Source organism: Myotis daubentonii, chromosome 15, assembly GCF_963259705.1.
Source record: "Myotis daubentonii chromosome 15, mMyoDau2.1, whole genome shotgun sequence".
Lineage (NCBI taxonomy): Eukaryota > Metazoa > Chordata > Mammalia > Chiroptera > Vespertilionidae > Myotis > Myotis daubentonii.
Genome location: NC_081854.1, coordinates 12491560 through 12511012, shown reverse-complemented (window position 1 = coordinate 12511012; position 19453 = coordinate 12491560). Strand labels below are relative to the sequence as shown.

General features: G+C 44.1%; 1 protein-coding gene across 8 annotated transcripts in view; it reads left to right on the top strand.

Moving 5' to 3' along the window:
- LOC132216768 (zinc finger protein 227-like) overlaps positions 1-18973 on the top strand; it is a 123424-nt gene extending 104451 nt beyond the window's left edge. For 3 of the 8 annotated variants that reach the window (XM_059666264.1, XM_059666271.1, XM_059666267.1), the window contains exons 3-5: positions 6675-6801; positions 12667-14575; positions 14794-18972. In XM_059666264.1, coding sequence (XP_059522247.1) covers positions 6675-6801; positions 12667-14549 — 2010 coding nt within the window. In that variant the 3' untranslated portion in view covers positions 14550-14575; positions 14794-18972. Of the gene's footprint in view, positions 1-6674; positions 6802-12666; positions 14576-14771 lie in introns of all 8 variants that reach the window. The other 5 variants (XM_059666270.1, XM_059666269.1, XM_059666268.1 and 2 more) reach the window with 4 other exon arrangements.
- Positions 18974-19453: the final 480 nt, after the last annotated feature.

The window sequence follows — 19453 nt, the reverse complement described above, 5'->3', positions numbered from 1 at the left end:
AACAGAAATGGGTTAGAATCCCATAGTTTCCAACAGGATATATCTTCAAACGTTTAAGTTTTAGCCATTCTAATGACAGTATAGTGGTATGTCAGTGTGGTTTTTCTTTCTTTCTTTTTTAATCAGTACAACTTTCATTAGCATTTCCCTGTTGCCTGAGGATTTTGAACATCTTTTCTTCTTTTTGATCATTTGTATATCTTCTTTTGGAGTTGTTTGTTCAACTCTCTTGTTCAATTTTTAAAATAAGTTATGTTCTTACTCTTGAATTTTAATAGTTCTTTTTGGATTCTGGATACAAGTCCTTCTGACCCATGAACATTTAGATATTTCATTTATCTCTTTTTTTCATTTATTTAGGGCTTATTTCATTCCTCTCAGTCATGTTTTATAGTTTGCAGTGTACAGATTTCTTACATATATTTTGTTGTTGTTGTTAATTATCACCTAAGGATATGTTTTCCATTGATTTTACTTTTAGAGAGTGTGGAAGGAAGGGAAAGAGGAGGATGAAGTAGAGGAGGAAAAGAAAAAGGAGGAGGAGGAGAAGAGAAAGAGAGAAACATCAACATGAGAGAGACTCATCGAATAGTTACCTCCTGCGCTCACCCCAGCTGGGGTCAGGGATCGAAAGTGCAAGCCTGGGCCCAACCCTTGTGGCTCAGTGGTTGAGCATCAATATATGAACCAGGTGGTCACGGTTTGATTCCCGATCAGGGCACATGCCCGGGTTGTGGGCTTGATGCCCAGTGTGGGGCGTGCAGGAGGCAGCCGATCAATGATTCTCTTTCATCATTGATGTTTCTATCTTTCTCTCCCTTACCTTTCCTCTCTGAAATCAATAAAAATATATTAAAAAGGAAGAAAAAGAAAGAAAGAAAGAAGAGGAAAAAAAAAAGAAAAAAGAAAAGAAAAGAAAAGAAAAGAAAAGAAAAGAAAAGAAAAGAAAGAAGCTGCAACTTCGATATCTATCCTTGACCTGGAATCAAACATGTGACCCTTTGGTGTGTGGGCCGACTCTCTAACCACTGAGTCATAGTGGCCAGGGGTTCTTACACATATTTTGTTTAATTTATCCCTAAGTGATGTTTTGGGTTTGATGTTCTAAATGGTATTGGTTTTGCAGGAGGTCACTATTCTATTCCAGATTGGGCATATGCCCAGGTTGTGGACTCAATCCCCAGTATGGAGCATGCAGGAGGCAGCCAATCAATGATTCTCTCTCATCATTAATGTTTCTTTCTCTCTCTGCCTCCCGCCCTCTCCCTCTCCCCCTCTCTCCTTTCTTCTCTGAAGTAAATAATAAAAAATAAGAAATAAATGGTATTGGCTTTAAAATTCAATTTCTATTTGTTTGTTGCTAGAATATATAAATATAATTGATTTTTGTATCTTGACTCTGCTAAATTTGCATACTAGTTCTAGTAATATTTTGTACATCACTGAATTTTTTATATAGACAACAAATAAAGAGTTGTACTTCTTGCATTCCCATCTTCATTCTGTTGACTTCTTTTTCTTCCCTTATTGCATTGGCTAGGTCTTCTAGAACAGTTTTGAATAGAAGTCCTGACCACATACAGCCTTGCCTTGCTTCTAATCTTAGAGAAAAAGCATTCAGTCTTTCATCATTACCTGGTGGGTTTGTTTGTTTGTTTGTTTGTAATATATTTCAATTGATTTTTTAGAGACAGGAAGGGAGAGGGAGAGAGGGACAGAAACATTGATGAGAGAAACTCAATTGGCTGCCTCCTGCAGGCCCCCTAACAGCAATGGAGCCCACAACTTGGGCATGTGCTGTGACCTGGAATCAAATGGGTGTATGAGACAATGCTCAACCAATTGAGCCACACCAGCTGGGCTACCTGATGGGCTTTTGTAGATGCCTTTATTGTGGTTAAATTGCTACTTAGGGTTGATATCATGAATGAATGTTACATTTTGTAAAACACTATTTCTCTTTATACTCAGATGGTTGTATGACCCTTTGGTTCAGTTTGATTCTTTTGAGCTTTGTTTTTAAGCCGTGATAGGGTGAGTCTAGAGCAGTGGTTCTCAACCTTCTGGCCCTTTAAATATAGTTCCTCATGTTGTGACCCAACCATAAAATTATTTTCGTTGCTACTTCATAACTGTAATGTTGCTATTGTTATGAATCGTCATGTAAATATCTGATATGCAGCATGGTCTTAGGCGACCCCTGTGAAAGGGTCGTTGGACCGCCAAAGGGGTTGCGACCCACAGGTTGAGAACCGCTGGTCTAGAGTAAGCTTTATCTTGGAGCAGTGGTTCTCAGTTTGAGCCATTTTGCCCCACCATGGGACATTTGGCAATGTCTAGACATTTTTGATTCTCATGACTGGAGAGGTGGGTACCACTGACAACTACTGGACAGAGGCCAGGGATGCTGATGAAAGTCCTACTATGTGCAGGAAAACACCCACCCCACCCCCTTGCAACAAATGTCAGTAGTGCCTGTTGAGAAACTCCTTTCTCAAGATAGTTTAGCCCTTTTACTAAAGCCTGGTCCTTCGGGGGCTGCTGTTGAAGGTCCCTAGTGATCAGGGAGGGCTTTCACTTTGGCTGTTTGGAATTCAAACACCTCTGAGTCCTACTAAGCTCTGGGAACCATTCAGCCAATGGCTCCTTTGCCACTCTTGGCTGGGCCTGTGCTTTTTCATCCTGTACCTGCTCAGTTTCGTTTTTAGCCTTAATCTCAAAGGGATGCAGGCTCCTTTGCAGATTAGCAGCGTTCTTCCTCTGCATAGCTCCCTTCCTTCTGGAACTCCGCCCTGGAATTTTCAGCTCCCTTGGCCTCCTTATTCTCTGATTTCTGCCTCCAAGTCAGAGAGGCTCTGTTTGGGTTCCCCCTTCTTGCACCTGCAGCTCAAAAATGATCTACAAGCAGCCCTACCTGGTTTGGCTCAGTGGATAGAGCATCAGCCTGTGGACTGAAGGGTCCCAGGTTCGATTCCAATCAAGGGCACATGCCTGGGTTGCGGGCTTGATCCCCAGTAGGAGGCATGCAGGAGGCAGCCAATCAATGATTCTCATCATTGATGTTTCTATTTCTCTTTCCCTCTCCCTTCCTCTCTGAAATCAATAAAGATTTTTTTAAAAATTATCTACAAGCAGAAATCTAGGGTGATCATAGGGCTTATCTTATACGCTTCTTTTATTTCAGGGATTAAAGGGGTGTGCTTTCAATGTTGAAAACAGTTGTTCCATATATTTTGTCTGTATATTTCCTACGTTTTTTGTGGTAGGAGGGAATGTTCAACACCAGTTCCCCTGTTCTAGCCAACAGATGTTTCTCTCCCCTGCATTTTTAATAACTTTATCATATTTCAATAAGTTATGTTTCTTTAAAAAATCTGCTATTCCTAGGCATTAACATGGCTGAAGGTTTTTAAAAAGTCGTTTTAGAGAGCACTGCTGCAACAGGTTTCCGACATACGTGCTCTGCTCTGGAGACTGCCACTTCTGGAAAGATGGAAGAGATGGTCTTTTCCTGTTCTTCCTGCTAAAACGAAGTACAGCTAACACTCCTGGACACGGAGTGTAAAACAAACGTGGAAGGTAGAGAGAAGGCAGACCGGCCAGGGACCGCAAGACTCAGGAGTGACATGGCACTGAGTTACTTGGGGTTTCTTCTCGCCTCATCTAAGACTGGGTGCTGCAGAGAATGGTAATGAGAGCAGCAATGGGCGCAGACCCAAAAAGCCTCAAGCCTCTGACTAGTCAAAGAGCCAGGAAAGGGGCAGCCTAGCAAGACAGCAAACTTTTATTTCATTTTCATTTTCTTTTTTTTAAAAGTATATTTTTATTGATTTCAGAGAGGAAGGGAGAGGGAGAGAGAAGTAGAAACATCCGTGATGAGAGAGAATCATTGATCAGGCTGCCTCTGCAAGGCCCCACACTGGGGATCAAGCCCGCAACCGGGCATGTGCCCTTGACTGGAATCGAACCTGGGACCCTTCAGTCGCAGACTGACGCTCTAGCCACTGAGCGAAACTGGCCAGGGCAAGATAGCAAACTTTTAGATAGTAACTGCTCTTCCCCTGCCAAATACTACAGAAAAACTGCAGCCCCAGCCCCAGCCTGCCGGGCTGTAAGGAGCCACCCTAGCCTCCCTGCCAAGGGGAAGCCAGTACCTTCCAGCCCTACAGAGTCAGTGGAGACAAGGTGTGACCCTGGACTGCCCCCCTACCCCTGCCCCCTTGCGATAATGAACCACCTATCTTTTCCCAGCGTGGGTGGTGTCAGACGGCCTAGTACAGGGGTGGGCAACCCCTGGCATGCGTGCCAAACATGGCACGCAAGTAACTTTTGCTGGCACGCAAAACCCTCTCATAATCTTCCATTTACAATTTTTTTCTTAATATCGACTTTTTTATTTTTCAGATAAATTCAGTGTAGGTGCATCTTAGATAAATAAATAATTCTACATAACAAGTTATCTTAAAGACCATAGATATGGATTGACGAGAGAGGGGCAGAGCAATTTCTATGCCTCTGCCTTAACTCTCCCTGCCTTCCTAGATCCGACCAGTGTTTTGGTTTCATCCACATATGCTTGTGAATCTTTGTTCTCAGTGATGAATTTTGTTAAGTCTAGTAATAGGAGTAGCCTGACGGATGAAAGTAGTAGCTCGTGCATATCTCTGAAGGTCACAAAATATAAACCTGATGTAAAATCTCTGTCATCAGTGATGCAGCAGCAAAAGTCCCACTGATAATATTAAGCAGAGTCATAAAGTTTTCTGTCGGACTATCAGTGTACATGTATACATTAAAAAATAAATGTATTTTTCATCATCATAGTAATAAAAGCTAATATTCATTGAGGACCTACTATGTGTTCTAAGACAGCGCTGTACCATCGATGGGAGAGAAACATCGATCAGCCGCCTCCTGCACATCTCCTACCCGGCATGTGCCCGCAACCCAGGAACATGCCCTTGACCAGAATCGAACCTGGGACCTTTCAGTCTGCAGGCCGACGCTCTATCCACTGAGCAAACCAGTTTCGGCTACAGTAGAACTTTTGAGGTGATGGGTATGTTCTGTTATTGGGTTGTCTAGCATGGTAGCTACAGGCCATGGTGGCTCTTGAGCATTTGAAATGTGCTAGTGCAACTGTGGGAGAGAATTTTTGATTTTACATAAATGTAAATTTACATAGCCACATGTGACTAGTGGCTACTGAATTGGACAGTACACTTATAGGAACTTACATATCCTCCTTCATTTCCGTGTGTAAGAATATTCCGATATGAACACCATCACACGGATGTAATAGGTTAAGGGATTTGTTGGTCTAAGGCAGTGGTTCTCAACCTGTGGGTCCCGACCCCTTTGGGGGTCAAACGACCCTTTCACAGGGGTCGCCTAAGACCATCGGAAAACACATAGATAATTACATATTGTTTTTGTGATTAATCACTATGCTTTAATTATGTTCAATTCGTACCAATGAAAATACATCCTGCCTATCAGATATTTACATGACGATTCATAACAGTAGCAAAATTACAGTTATGAAGTAGCAACGAAAGTAATTTTATGCTTGGGGGTCACCACGACATGAGGAACTGTATGAAAGGGTCGCAGCATTAGGAAGGTTGAGAACCACTGGTCTTAGGTCTTGCAGCTGGTGAGGGGCACAGCTTTGGGATTTAAACCGAGGGATTCTGGCATGAACGCGGTCACTTTGAGTGCTGTCCTACGTAGTGTCACAGGCAGGTGGCGTGTGCCTTGAGAGCACAGAGGACCAATTTCATTGCTGCTCAGGAAGGATGACCTGTTGGTTTGTTAAATTGTAACCAAGTGAGAATCCCCAGGCTTAGCGAATGTGTGAGTGAGAAAGGAAAGATAAGAGCCACCAGAGCCTGTCGGGAGTGAATTAACCCAACATTGCTGGAACAGTTTGGTAGCACTAACCAAACATATATCCCCCACAACTGAGGAGTTACGGTTCCAGGGTGCTTACGTAGGAATGCTCACAAATGGCACCAAGTGAAATAAACAGGGATTATTCGTAATTGCACAATTTTTCATATATGTTTTTATTATTTTGAGAGAGAGAGAGGAAATGAGAGGGTGAGAGAGAAGCATCAATGGGTTGCCTCCTGCAAGTCCCCTACTGGGGATCGAGCCCGCAACCCGTGCATGTGCCCTCACTAGAAATCGAACCCGAGACCTTCTGGTGTTCAACCAACTGAGCCACACCAAAGAAGGTAAATTGCACATACTTTTGAAGGGACTGTGGAAAATTAGTGTATGAAATTGACATGCTGGGTGGAGAAGAGGGGGAAGGTCCTTAAAATAGACTCAGGCACTAAGCGGTTTGGCTCAGTGGATAGAGCAGCAGCCTGCGGACTCAGGGTCCCAGGTTCCATTCCGGTCAAGGGCATGTACCTTGGTTGCAGGCACATCCCCAGTAGGAGGTGTGCAGGAGGCAGCTGATCAATGTTTCTCTCTCATTGATGTTTCTGACTCTCTATCCCTCTCCCTTCCTCTCTGTAAAAAATCAATAAAATATATTTTAACAAAATAGACTCAGGGCTGGCAGAATCCAGGTCAACTTCCCCCATCCTCTCTGCCCCTCAGTGCTGCCCTCTCCCCCAGCCCATGGGTCATAAAGTTGAGGTTTCCTGTGTGTGGTGTTGTAGGAGGCGGTGACGTTCCAGGACGTGGCTGTGGTCTTCACGGAGGAGGAGCTGGGGCTGCTGGACCCGTCCCAGAGGAAGCTGTACCGAGACGTGATGCTGGAGAACTTCCGGAACCTGGTCTCAGTGGGTGAGGACAGGCGCCCTGTCACTGAATGTCAGCTCCCAGGAGTATTTGGATTTCAAATGTTTAAGACTTTGGGACTCTTGAAATGTGTCTCAAACCTGGGATCTCAGTTTCCTAAGTCCTGTGAGATATCCTGTCTGTACTTTTCCTATTTTTTGCAAATTGCAGTATTGACATCTTGGTGGCGTTTAAAATCAGTTGTTTAGTTACATCTTTATTGTACTGAACAAAGTAGAATAAAGACAGCATAGCTCCTTGTCATAACCAGAACTGTGAGTAGGTCAGGAAACGATGATCATGTGATTGCCTGTTGTATTTTTTAAAATGTACTTTTATTGATTTCAGAGAGGAAGGGGGAGGGAGAGAGAGATAGAAACATCAATGATGAGAGAGAATCATCGATTGGCTGCCTCCTGCACGCCCCCCACTGGGGATCGAGCCCACAACCCGGGCATATGCCCTTGATCAGAATCAAACCCGGGACCCGTCAGTCCACAGGCCGACACTCCATCCATTGAGTCAAACCAGCTAGGGCTGCCTGTTGTATTTATTGCAATAAGTCAGGATCAGAATTTGGAGAAATACTATTTAGCATGCATAAGGATCGTAGTATTGCCTTTTTGGATGAGGATTAAGTTTTTGCCTTTAGTGTATCCCCTTGTATATAAGCCATTTATTTTTCATAGCATATCAACCCTTCACATTGGATAGGAAATGACACTTGGGGAGAGAAGAGTAGCTTCCGATGGTGGAGACAGAAACCTCAGGAGGCAGGTGAGCAGGTGACAGCCAGGCAGCCGGGTCCTTCCTGGGCCCAAGCCTCCATCATTCATCACGCTGCTTACTTACAGCGGCTCTCTCACTGCCTCCTTGCCTCTGCTTTTGCCTTCTGTAGTCTGTTCTCCTACAGCAGCCAGATCGTAACTGGTCAGTCAGATCAGGTAACTGGTCTGTTCACCCTTGCATGACTTCCATCTCACTCATACAGTCTGAAATAATTCCAGTGGCCTGCAGGCGCTGCCTGACCTGGCCGCCCTCTCCCGCTCTGGCTGGATTTCCTTTCCTCAGCCTTCCAGCCACACAAGACCGCGTGCTGTGTCTCTGACACGCCAACTGCTCCAGTTCATGGCCTTTCTCTTGCTCTTCCTGGTTCTCCCCGCACATCCTGCTGTCTCCTGCCTCACTCATCCGTGTCTGCTCAGATGTCATCTCAGCTCAGAAGCCTGTTCTGAGCACTCTGCTTAAAATCCCCAGCCCCCTACCCTGTCTTATTTTGTGACTGATCATTAATTACTTGCTGATATATTAAAGGATTATGTTTTGTTTACTTGTATATTGTCTTTCTTTCCCCATTTGAGTGTAACATCAGGAGATCAGGGATTGTATCTTAACTCACAGGATATGTTAATTAATTATTTGTTTGATGAATGATTAAATGATGAATTAATGGATGAATGGGTAGGCGGTCCCATTTGAATGTGAGTGAAAAGGCTCCCTCACAGCTTCTCTTAACCTGTGTTCGTTCTCTGCATTGCCATTGTGAGCAGTGCCCCATCCATTTACCCGGTGACATCATCCCTGCCTACCTTCCTCCCTCCTCCCTTCCTTTCCTTCATTTCCCCTTCTTCTTCACTCCCTTCTTCATTCACTTATTATACTTTGTGTATCCCTCAAGTAAGCCCAGCCTACAATACAGTAATTACAGTCATCCCTATTGGATATAAGCACAAAAATAAAAAGCTAAATCAGAGAAGCAAAAGAACCAGGAGAATCTAGCTGCTTATCTGACAGACGAGGCCCTGCCTGTGGTGAGTAGTGGGGGAAAGTCTTCTCAGTCCTTTCATCATTTCTGCTCTTGTGTCTTCATGCTGCTAGAGGTTTTCCCACAGTCAGGGAGGTTAGATGCTGCCTCCATTTGACTCGCTCCCTTATTTTTCTGTACAGACCTACCTTGGAATTACCATTCCAGTTACAACTGTTGTCTGGTTTTGCTTTATAACTGCTTTGCCTTTTAAAATAATAATTATTTTTTTAAAGGAAGGCTATATTTTATTATTGATTGACTAGAGGCCCGGTGCATGAAATCCGTGCACAGGTAAGGTCCCTAGGCCTGGCCGGTGATCAGGGCCAATCTGTGGGGTGATTGGCAGGGCGATCGGGGGGCTCCCGTTGACACCTGCCTTAGCCAGCCTGGCGCCGCCTGTTTGCCCGCCTTGCTCCCTGCCACCACCGCCGGTCACCTCCCTCTGTGGGGCGACCGGCGGGGCGATCAGGGGCCCCCTCTGGCACCCGCCTTGGCTGGCCTGGGGCCTGTGGGCTAGGAGCAGCTCCTGCATTGAGCGTCTGCCCCCTAGCGGTCAGTGTGCATCATAGCGACCGGTCGTTCCGCCATTCGGTCGATTTGCATATTAGGCTTTTATTATATAGAATTAATTGATTTGAGAGAAAGGGTGAGCGAGAGACATTGATTTGTTGTTCCACTAATATAGGCATTCATTGGTTGACTCTTGTGTGTGCCCTGACCAGGGATTGAACTCGCAACCGATCATATTGGGCAATGCTCCATCCAACTAAGATACCTGGCCAGGGCTGCTTTGCCTTCTCTAACAAGTCTTTACTTTTATTTTTTAATTTTGGGCCAACATTTTATTGAAATATATACAGAAAACTGCACAGTTTATACATGTATATGAATTTTCAGGTAGTGAAATGACTTCTTATTTGTGTAAGTTCTTTTTATTGAGGTAACATTTACATATGCACATACTAAGCATGCAATTTGATTAGTTTTGACAAATAGATGCATCTCTGTAACTCCCACTCCTCAGAAAGTTGAACGAATCTTATAGTATACTAGGGGCCCGGTGCACAATATTCGTGCACTGGGTGTGTGTAGAGGGGGGAGTGTCCCTCAGCCCAGCCTGCCCCCTCTCACATACTGGGAGCCCTCAGGCGTTGACCCCCATCACCCTCCAATCGCAGGATCAGCCCCTTGCCCAGGCCTGAAACCTCTGACAGAGGCGTCAGGCCTGGGCAGGGGACCCTCATTTCCCCCCATCACTGGTTCTGCCCCCAGCCCAGGCCTGATGCCTCGGCCAGAGGCGTAGACCCCCATCACCCTCCGATCGCCTGATCGGCCCCTTGCCCAGGCCTGACGCCTCAACCAGAGGTGTCAGGCTTGGACAGGGGACCCCCATCTCCCCCTGATAACTGGCTCTGGCCCCTGCCCAGGCCTGAGGCCTCTGGCCCAGGAATCATGCCTGGGCAGGGGACCCCCATCTCCCTCTGATCGCTTGCTCCACCCCCTGCCCAAGCCTGACACTTCTGACCCAGGCTTCAGGCCTGGGCAAGGGGACCATCATATCCCCCCAATCCCCGGCTCCACCCCCCACCCAGGCCTGATGCCTCGGCCAGAGGAGTTGACCCTCATCACCCTCCGATCACCAATCACCAGATCGGCTCCTTGACCAGGCCTGAGGCCTCTGGCAGAGGTGTCAGGCCTGGGCAGGGGACCCCTAGCTCCCCGTGGTTGCAGGCTCCGCCCCTGCTCAGGCCTAACACCTCTGGCCTAGGCGTCCGGCCCGGGCAGCGGGGACCCGCAGCTGCAGTGGCCCCGCAATCGTGGGCTTCGCTTTAGGCCCAGGCAAGGGACCCCTAGCTCCCGGGACTGCCAGCTTCGACCGTGCCCAGCTCCCATCGCTGGCTCCACCCCTACTTCCTGCTATCACTGGCCAGGGCAGAAAAGGCACCTGATTCTCTGATCATGGCTGGGGGGCAGGGCAAAGGCGGCCCCAGGGCCGCCTTTGCCCTGCCCCCCAGCTCTTAGCTCCCCCCTGGGTTTCCAATCACTGTCAGTGGCAGGGGCCTTCTTCCTGCTTTCCCTTTCGCCTCCCTGCATTGTGCCTATATATGCAAATTAACCGCCATGTTGTTGGCAGTTAACTGCCAATCTTAGTTGGCAGTTAATTTGCATATAGCCCTGATTAGCCAATGAAAAGGGTATCGTCGTACGCCAATTACCATTTTTCTCTTTTATTAGATAGGATTCTGCGCACGTCTCCCTTATAAAAGTTCCTTTTGGCAACATCAGAATATCACAAGGTTTTGCATTTTTTGGTGTCTATCTAGTTGCCCTGCTCCATCTATGAGGAATGTCCTAGAGGCCTAATTTCACTGCAATAATGCACAAACCAAAGGCTTTCTTCTCTCATAAGAATTCTTATAAACAAAAGCTCATTGAGAATGGTGCTATGTGGATCTCACTGTCTTCACTCCTGGAGACAGCTCACAAGGGGAGAAAAAAGCAGTGTGACTTAGGGATTATTTAAGAACATTATTATGCCAAAAAAAAAAAAAAATAGCCAGAACCGGTTTGGCTCAGTAGATAGAGCGTCGGCCTGCGGACTCAAGGGTCCCGGGTTCGATTCTGGTCAAGGGCATGTACCTTGGTTGCGGGCACATCCCCACTGGGGGGCGTGCAAGAGGCAGCTGATCAATGTTTCTCTCTCATTGATGTTTCGGGCTCTCTATCTCTCTCCCTTCCTCTCTGTGAAAAAATCAATAAAATATATTTAACATCAAAAAAAGAAAAGAACATTATTATGCTTCTGATGAACAATAATTTTTATGGTACTTGTATTAGCTACTTATACCTCTATAACTACTCTTAAATGTCTTTTATGTTGATTGATATTAGTATTTCTACAGGATTTATTTATTTTTTAAAATATATTTTTCTTGATTTCAGAGAGGAAGGGAAAGGGAGAGAGAGATAGAAACATCAATGATGAGAGAGTATCATTGATCAGCTGCCTCCTGCACGCCCCCTACCTAGGATTGAGCCCGCAACCCGGGCATGTGCCCTTGTCTGGAATTGAACCCAGGTCCTTCCAGTCCACAGTCCAACACTCTATTCACTGAGCCAAACCAGCTAGGGCTATTCTTAAACTTAGCAGTTTATAACAGTAAGCATTTATTTATACTTCTGTGAGTCAGGAATCTGGTGGCAGCTTATCTGGATGATAAGGGTCAGAAATTCATAAACCTGTCAAGGAGTCCAGCAGAGCTTCAGGCCTTTGAAGGTTTAATGGGACTAAAGTTTCAGCTTCCAAGATGCACTCGTTCACCTGATTGTTGGGAGAAGGCCTTGCCAGTGGACCTCTCCATTGAGCTCCTGAGTGTCTTCCAAACATGGCAGTTACACCAGCTGGTTACACCCAAGACAGTGGAAGGCAGAAGCCACAATGTCTTTTATGACCTAACCTTGGAAGTGATGTACTCTCACTTCTGCCATATTCTATTGGCTTCACAGATCAATCCTGATACATTGTGAGAAGGGATTTGATAGGATATGGACATCAGGAGGCAGAATCATTGGGGACCATCCTGTATGCTGGCTACCACAGCACCTTCTCATATGTACAAATACATATGTACAAAGCCTGGAAGAGAATATTAGCCATTCACATTGTTCATAAAATTCAGCCAAATTAAGTGGCAACAATTATCTTAGGAATTTTACTCCCATAAGATATGGAAATGAGTTTTCTATTTTTTTCCAGTTGTTCACTGGTTGAATATTATATATCCTTTTTACTTTTGCTGAGAAAGTTCCCTGCTTTGTAGCTATCTATTTCTAATTTTGACTTCATAGTTAAGTCTTGTTATAGTTACAAGTGAGTCTCCTTAACATTTAGTGGATAGGAGCCTACTCATCACCCCTTTGTTTTCATAGGCATGAAAAAGCCAATGACAAAGTCCAAGCTGATCGAATATGGTCTCCCAGTGTGGTTGACTGGTGAAATATTTTTATTTCTGAGTAAATATTCATTTTTCTTCATTTTCATCTCTGAATTCTTATCCTTTCAGGATACCGGAATCAAAATGAGATAGAGACTCTTCAACAAGTTGGATTACGGGACCTTTTTCATGAAGACCTTGTGTGCTGGCCAATATGGGAACAAATCATGAGTAAGTTAACCAGAAATCAAGGCTTGATAATAAATATACAAGGCAAGAGGTCTGATTTGCCAGTCCAAGGCGATTCCTTCTGCCAGTTGTGGGCAACAGAATCTACTCAGGTTTCTGAAGATGAGAACTATGTAATAAAGGTGCAAGGGGAAGTTCAAAGTGCCAATAGTATAAAAAATCAAGATTTTCCAAGTAAGACCGCCTGGGATTTCTGGAGAGAGTCACAGAATTATCAGAGTAGGTGTCAGCAGTTTGATGGGAAATGTAAACTGTGTAAGTGTGATGGTTGTGATATTAAAAAGACCTCTCATGACCATGATGATGATCAGGAAGTACATAAAGGTGAGAAGTCATGTAGCCACAAGAATTGCGGAAAATGTTTCATGAAGACATCATTTCAGCACAATGGAGTTCATGCAGGAGAGCAAAATTCTCATGAGAATGGACAAGGCTTCAGTTTTGGCCCCAGTCTTGAACTTCATCAGCAGTTACACCTAGGAGCAAAATCTCATATGTGTAGTGAGTGTGGGGATGGCATCAGTTATAGCTCGCTGCTTTGCACTCATCAAAGTGTTCTCACAGAAGAGAAATTCAATAGGAATGGTGAGTGTGGTGAAGACTTCTGTCAAAGCTTACATCTGCAAATTCATCAGAGAATCAACACAGGAGAGAAGCCCTACAAATGTGCTGTGTGTGGGAAAGGCTTCAGTCGGAGTTCACACCTTCAAGTTCATCACCGAGTCCACACTAGAGAGAAACCCTACAAATGTGCTGTGTGTGAAAAGGGCTTCAGACTGAGTTCACAGCTTCATGCCCATCAGCGAATCCACACTGTAGAGAAGCCATACAAATGTGAGGCATGTGGTACGGGCTTTACTCATAGTTCACATCTTCAAGAACATCAACAAGTCCACACTGGAGACAAACCCTACAGGTGTTCTGTGTGTAGTAAGAGCTTTAGTCAGACCTCAAGTCTTCAAGCCCATCAGCGAATCCACACGGGAGAGAAACCGTACAAATGCACTGTGTGTGGTAAGAGCTTTAGTCAGAAATCACATTTGCAAGTTCATCAGCGAGTCCACACTGGAGAGAAACCCTACAAATGTGCCGTGTGTGGGAAAGGCTTCATGTGGAGCTCATATCTTCATGTTCATGAGAGGATCCACACAGAAGAGAAACCTTACAAATGTGGGGTGTGTGGAAAGAGCTTCAGTCAGAGTTCACATCTTCAAGCCCATCAGCGAATCCACACTGGAGAGAAACCCTACCAATGTGCCGTGTGTGGTAAGAGCTTCAGTCGGAGTTCACATCTTCAAGGCCATCAGCGATTCCACACAGGAGAGAAGCCCTACAGTTGTGCTGTGTGTGGTAAGAGCTTCAGTCAGACCTCAAGTCTTCAATACCATCAACGTGTCCACACTGGCGAGAAACCCTACAAATGTGAACAGTGTGGTAAAGGCTTCATGGTGACCTCAAGTCTTCATGTTCATCAGAGGATCCACACAGGAGAGAAACCCTACAAATGTAGCGTGTGTGGGAAGAGCTTCAGTCAGACCTCAAGTCTCCAGACTCATCAGCGAGTCCACACAGGAGAGAAACCCTACAAATGTGCTGTGTGTGTGAAGAGCTTCAGTCGGAGTTCATATCTTCAGTCCCATCAGCGAGTCCACACAGGAGAGAAACACTACAACTGTACTGTGTGTGGTAAGAGCTTCAGCCATACCTCAAGTCTTCAAGACCACCAGCGAATCCACACTGTCGAGAAACCCTACAAATGTTAAGAGTGGGAGAGACTTCATGTAGAGCAGTGGTTCTCAACCTTCTGGCTCTTTAAATACAGTTCCTCATGTTGTGACCCAACCATAAAATTATTTTCGTTGCTACTTCATCACTGTAATGTTGCTACTGTTATGAATCGTCATGTAAATATCTGATATGCAGGATGGTCTTAGGTGACCCCTGTGAAAGGGTCGTTCGACCGCCAAAGGAGTCGCGACCCACAGGTTGAGAACAGCTGATGTAGAGCCTGTATCTTCAGGTTTATCAGAAGATCCACACAGGAGAGAATCCCTATAAATGTCACCTGTGAGGCAAGATCGTCAGTCTCACTAAGTCTCATCTTCAAGCTCATAAAAATGTGAGACATGCCATAGGGCTTTAATCACAGTTCACGTCTTCAAGAACATCAGTGAGTCCACACAAAAGACAAACCCTACAAATGTGCTGGCTGTGGTAAGAGTTTCCAGTCAGACCGCAGTCTCCAAACTCATCAGCAAATCCACACTACAGAGGAACCCTACAAATGTGCCGTGTGTGCTAAGAGGTTCAATCAGACTTCACTTCTGCAAGTTCATCAGTGAGTTCACAGTAGAGAGAAACCCTACAGGTGTGCTGTGTGTGTGTGAGAAAGGCTTCATGTGGAGCTCGTATCTTCACGTTCAACAGAGGATCCACTCAGGACGGAAACCCTATAAATGTGACATGTGTGGTAAAAACTTCAGTCAGAACTCAAGTCTTCAAGCTCATCAGAGAGTCCACACAAGATAGAAGTTATACAAATGTGAGATATGTTTCATAATTAGTTTTTTTGTGTTTAAATAAATTCCTTTCTTAATATTTCTCTTTTTAAAATATTTTTTATTGATTTTAGAGAGAGAGAGGAAGGGAAAGGGAGAGATAGAAACATCAATGAGAGAGAAACATTGATCGGCTGCCTCCTGCACACACTTTACTGGGGATTAAGCCCAAAACCCAGGCATGTGCCCTGACCAGGAATCAAATCAGCGACCTCTTGGTGCATAGGACAACACTCAGTCCACTGAGCTACACAGGCCTGGCTTAATATTTCTTTAAGAAAAACATTTTTATTGACTTCAGAGAGGAAGGGAGAGGGATAGATAGGAATATCAGTGATGAGAGAGAATCATCAATTGCCCGCCTCCTGCACACCACCCACTAGGGATGAAGCCCGAAATCTGGGCATGTGCCCTGACCAGGAATCAACCCGTGACCTCCTGGTTCATAGGTTGACACTCGGCCATGGAGCCACACCTGCTGGGCTTAATATTTCTTTTTACTTAACTTTTTATAACAGCATTTAAAAATAAATTTTAAAAGTGATACCATAAAAAGATTATTATTTATCATGCAAGTAGATGTTATACACATTCAGTAATTATTAACAGTTGGGTTACATTTACATTGTATAGGGTTTGAGAAAAGCCTAAAGAACAAGTATTATTATTATTATTATTATTATTATTACTAATAGTAGTAGTAACATTAATTTGTAGGTCTATAGGCCTTGTTGGTATCTCAGGATGGCTGTCTATTTCTGATGTTTGGGCTTTTTATTCTTGAAAAGTCTTTGATCTCCACTGTAGATAGAGGTAAGTGTCAGAGTCAGGGTCAGATGTCCATTCATGGTTAGGCACCTGATTAGGTAAGGTCTCTTCCAACACTGTTGTAGAGAGTCTTTAATTAATGTCTTTACCGTTGGACAAAAATCTCCAGGTTGTAAGTTATGGTCTTAGAAGTCTTCAGAATTTTATACATTTTTAATCTAATTTAAAAATATGATCTCTTTGGAAACCTGTAATTTAGAGTAAGTCAGAGTCTTTTTTATGGATTTTTCTAAAGATATATTTGTAAATGTATAAAATAAAGTGACTGTAAATGACAAAACAAAATGGTGTGGTAATAAATTTGATTTCAATGCAATTGATAAAAAACAACAACACTGTTTTTGTAAGAAACAATAGTCAAAGACAACAATTTTTTTTGTAAATAAGTTACCCATGGCTTATTAGAAGTGTGTATTGAGCATTGGAAATAATTTATTTCCAATGTGTGGATCACAAATATCCAGAGTACCACTGCCAGATGCCCCCATACAGAACCATTGCTCTTGGCTTGCCCTGTGCCACCGACAGGACACTTGCTATCCCTGGGAGTTGCCTGTTTGAACTTGGCTTTAAATGTTTGCAAGTTTTTCCCTAGGGCCGAGGGAAATATTTAGAATATCCATTTTTTGAAAAATATGTGTACATACATAGGATATTATTACTATTAGTATTCATTTTGATTTGGGAAAGCTTTCTGTGTAATTTCAAGTATATTAAATTGGCTAATTATTTTTAAAACTCTCTTTAAAAGGAGAGAGAATAGCTGAGCATCAGCCCATGAAAGGAGGTCATGGGTTCGGTTCCCAGTCAGGGCACATGCCAGGTTGTGGGCCCGATCTTGAATTTCATCAGCATTTTCTCCTAGGAGCAAAACCCCATATATGTAATGTGTGGGGAGACATTCAAAGCTCCCATGTGCAAATTCATCAGAGAGTTAACACAGGAGAGTTAACACAAATGTAAAGAGTGTGGGAGATTCATGTGTAGCTTGAATCTTCATGTTCATCAGAGGATACACACAGGAGAGAAATCCTATAAATGTGGTGTGTGAGAGGAGTTTCAGTCAGAATTCAAGTCTTCAGACCCATCAGTGAGTCCACACTAGAGAGAAACCCTATAAATGTGCTGTGTGTGGTAAAGGCTTCATGTGGAGCTCATGTTTTTATGTTTATTGGAGAATCCACACAGGAGACACACCCTACAAATGTGCTGTGTGTGGTAAGAGCTTCAGTCAGACTTCATATCTTAAATCCCATCAGTGAGTACACACATAGAGAAACACTACAGATGTGCTGTGTGTGGTAAGAGCCTCAACCATACTTCAAGCCTTCAAGACCATACTGAGTCCACACTGGGGAGTAACCCTACAATTGTTAAGCATGTGGGAAAGGCTTCATGTGGAACTTGTTTCATGTTCATTAGATGATCCACAGGGGAGAGAAGCCATACAAATGTGACATGTGAGGAAAGAGCTTCACTGAGTTCACATCTTCAAGCCCATCAATAAGTCCTCAGTGGAGAGAAACCCTACAAATATCCTGTGTGTGGGAAAGGCTTCATGTGGAGCTCCTGTCTTCCTGTTCATCAGAGGATCTACACAGGAGAGAAACCCTATATATGTGGTATGTTTGGTAAGAGCTTGAGTTAAACCTCACATCTTCAAGCCATACATATATGAGAGATGTGGTAAGAGCTTCATTCCCATTTCCCCACCTTCAGATCCATCAGAAAATTCATACAGGAGACAAGACATACAAATGTGGACATGTGGTAAGGGCTTTGATCACTGTTCACGTCTTCAGGAATATCAATGAATCCACACTGGAGAGAAACCCTACAAATGTGCTGTGTGTGGGAAGGACTTAAGTTGGAGTTCACATCTTCAAGCCTATCAGTGAGTACACCCAGGAGAGAAACCCTACATATGTGCTGTGTGTGGTAAGAGCCTCAGTAAGACCTCAAGTCTTCAAGCTTATCAGTGAGTCCACACTGCAGAGAAACCCTGCAGATCTTGGTATTGTCATGTTCATCAGAGATCTACACAGGAGAGAAATACTACAAACGTGCTGTGTGTGATAGGAGCTTCAGCTATACCACAAGTCTTCAAGATGATTAGCGAGTCCACACAGGGGAGAAACTCTACAGATGTGCTTTGTGTGGGAAGAGCGTCAGAGTTCAAATCTTCAATCTCTTCAATGAGTACACACTGGAGAGCAATCCTATAAATGTTAAGAGTGTGGGAACAGCCTCATGTGGAACTCGTATCTTCATGTTCATCAGAGGACCCACAGGGATGAGAAACCCTGTAAATGTGGCCTATGGTAATAAGTTCAGTCAGACCTCAAGTCTTCAAGTTCATTTGACAATCCTTACTACAGGGAAACCCTACACATGTTTTGCATGTGATAAGGGCTTAGTAAGAGTTCCTGTCTTCTGGTTCATCATAGAGTTCATAATGTGGCCTGTGTTTTGGCAGAGTTCAAAATGTCACAGTTCTTAAGAGAATGCTCCATAGAGTAAACCTATAAGAGTGGTACAATAAGTTGGTCAGAACCTTTAGTTTCACTAAAATCTACACAGGATAAAGGCCTTAAAAATAAAGAAGATCGGGACCTTTGCAAAGGTAAAATGACGGAAATCTCTGTCCGTGAGAATGTAAACTTCATGGGGTCAGGAAGTTTATTTACTGCTGAATGAACATGACCTCAAACCACTGCCTAACAATTAGAAGGTGCCTGGAAATGTCTAATTTTTAAAAAAATATATATTGATTTTTTACAGAGAAGAAGGGTGAGGGATAGAGAGTTAGAAACATCGATCAGCTGCCTCCTGCACAACCCCCACTGGGGATGTGCCTGCAACCAAGTTACATGCCCTTGACCAGAATCGAACCCGGGACCCTTCCGTCCTCAGGCCGACGCTCTATCCACTGAGTCAAACTGGTCAGGGTGGAAATGTCTAATTTGATGGAAAGGAAAAACCATTCTAAGTAGGATAACTACTGCCTGGCCAGTGTGGCTCAGTGGTTCAGCACTGACATATGAACCAGGAGGTCATGGTTGATTGCCAGGTTGAGGCTCGATCCCCAGTGTGGGGCATGCAAGAGGCAGCCAATCACTGATTCTCTCTCATCATTGATGTTTCCCTCTCTTTCCCTCTCCCTTCCTCTCTGAAATCAATAATAACATATTTTTTAAAAATAGGATAACTACTTAAAAATTTTGCTGAGCTCAAACCCTACTAATCATAATAAATTGTAATAGGAAAAGCATTTTTATAAG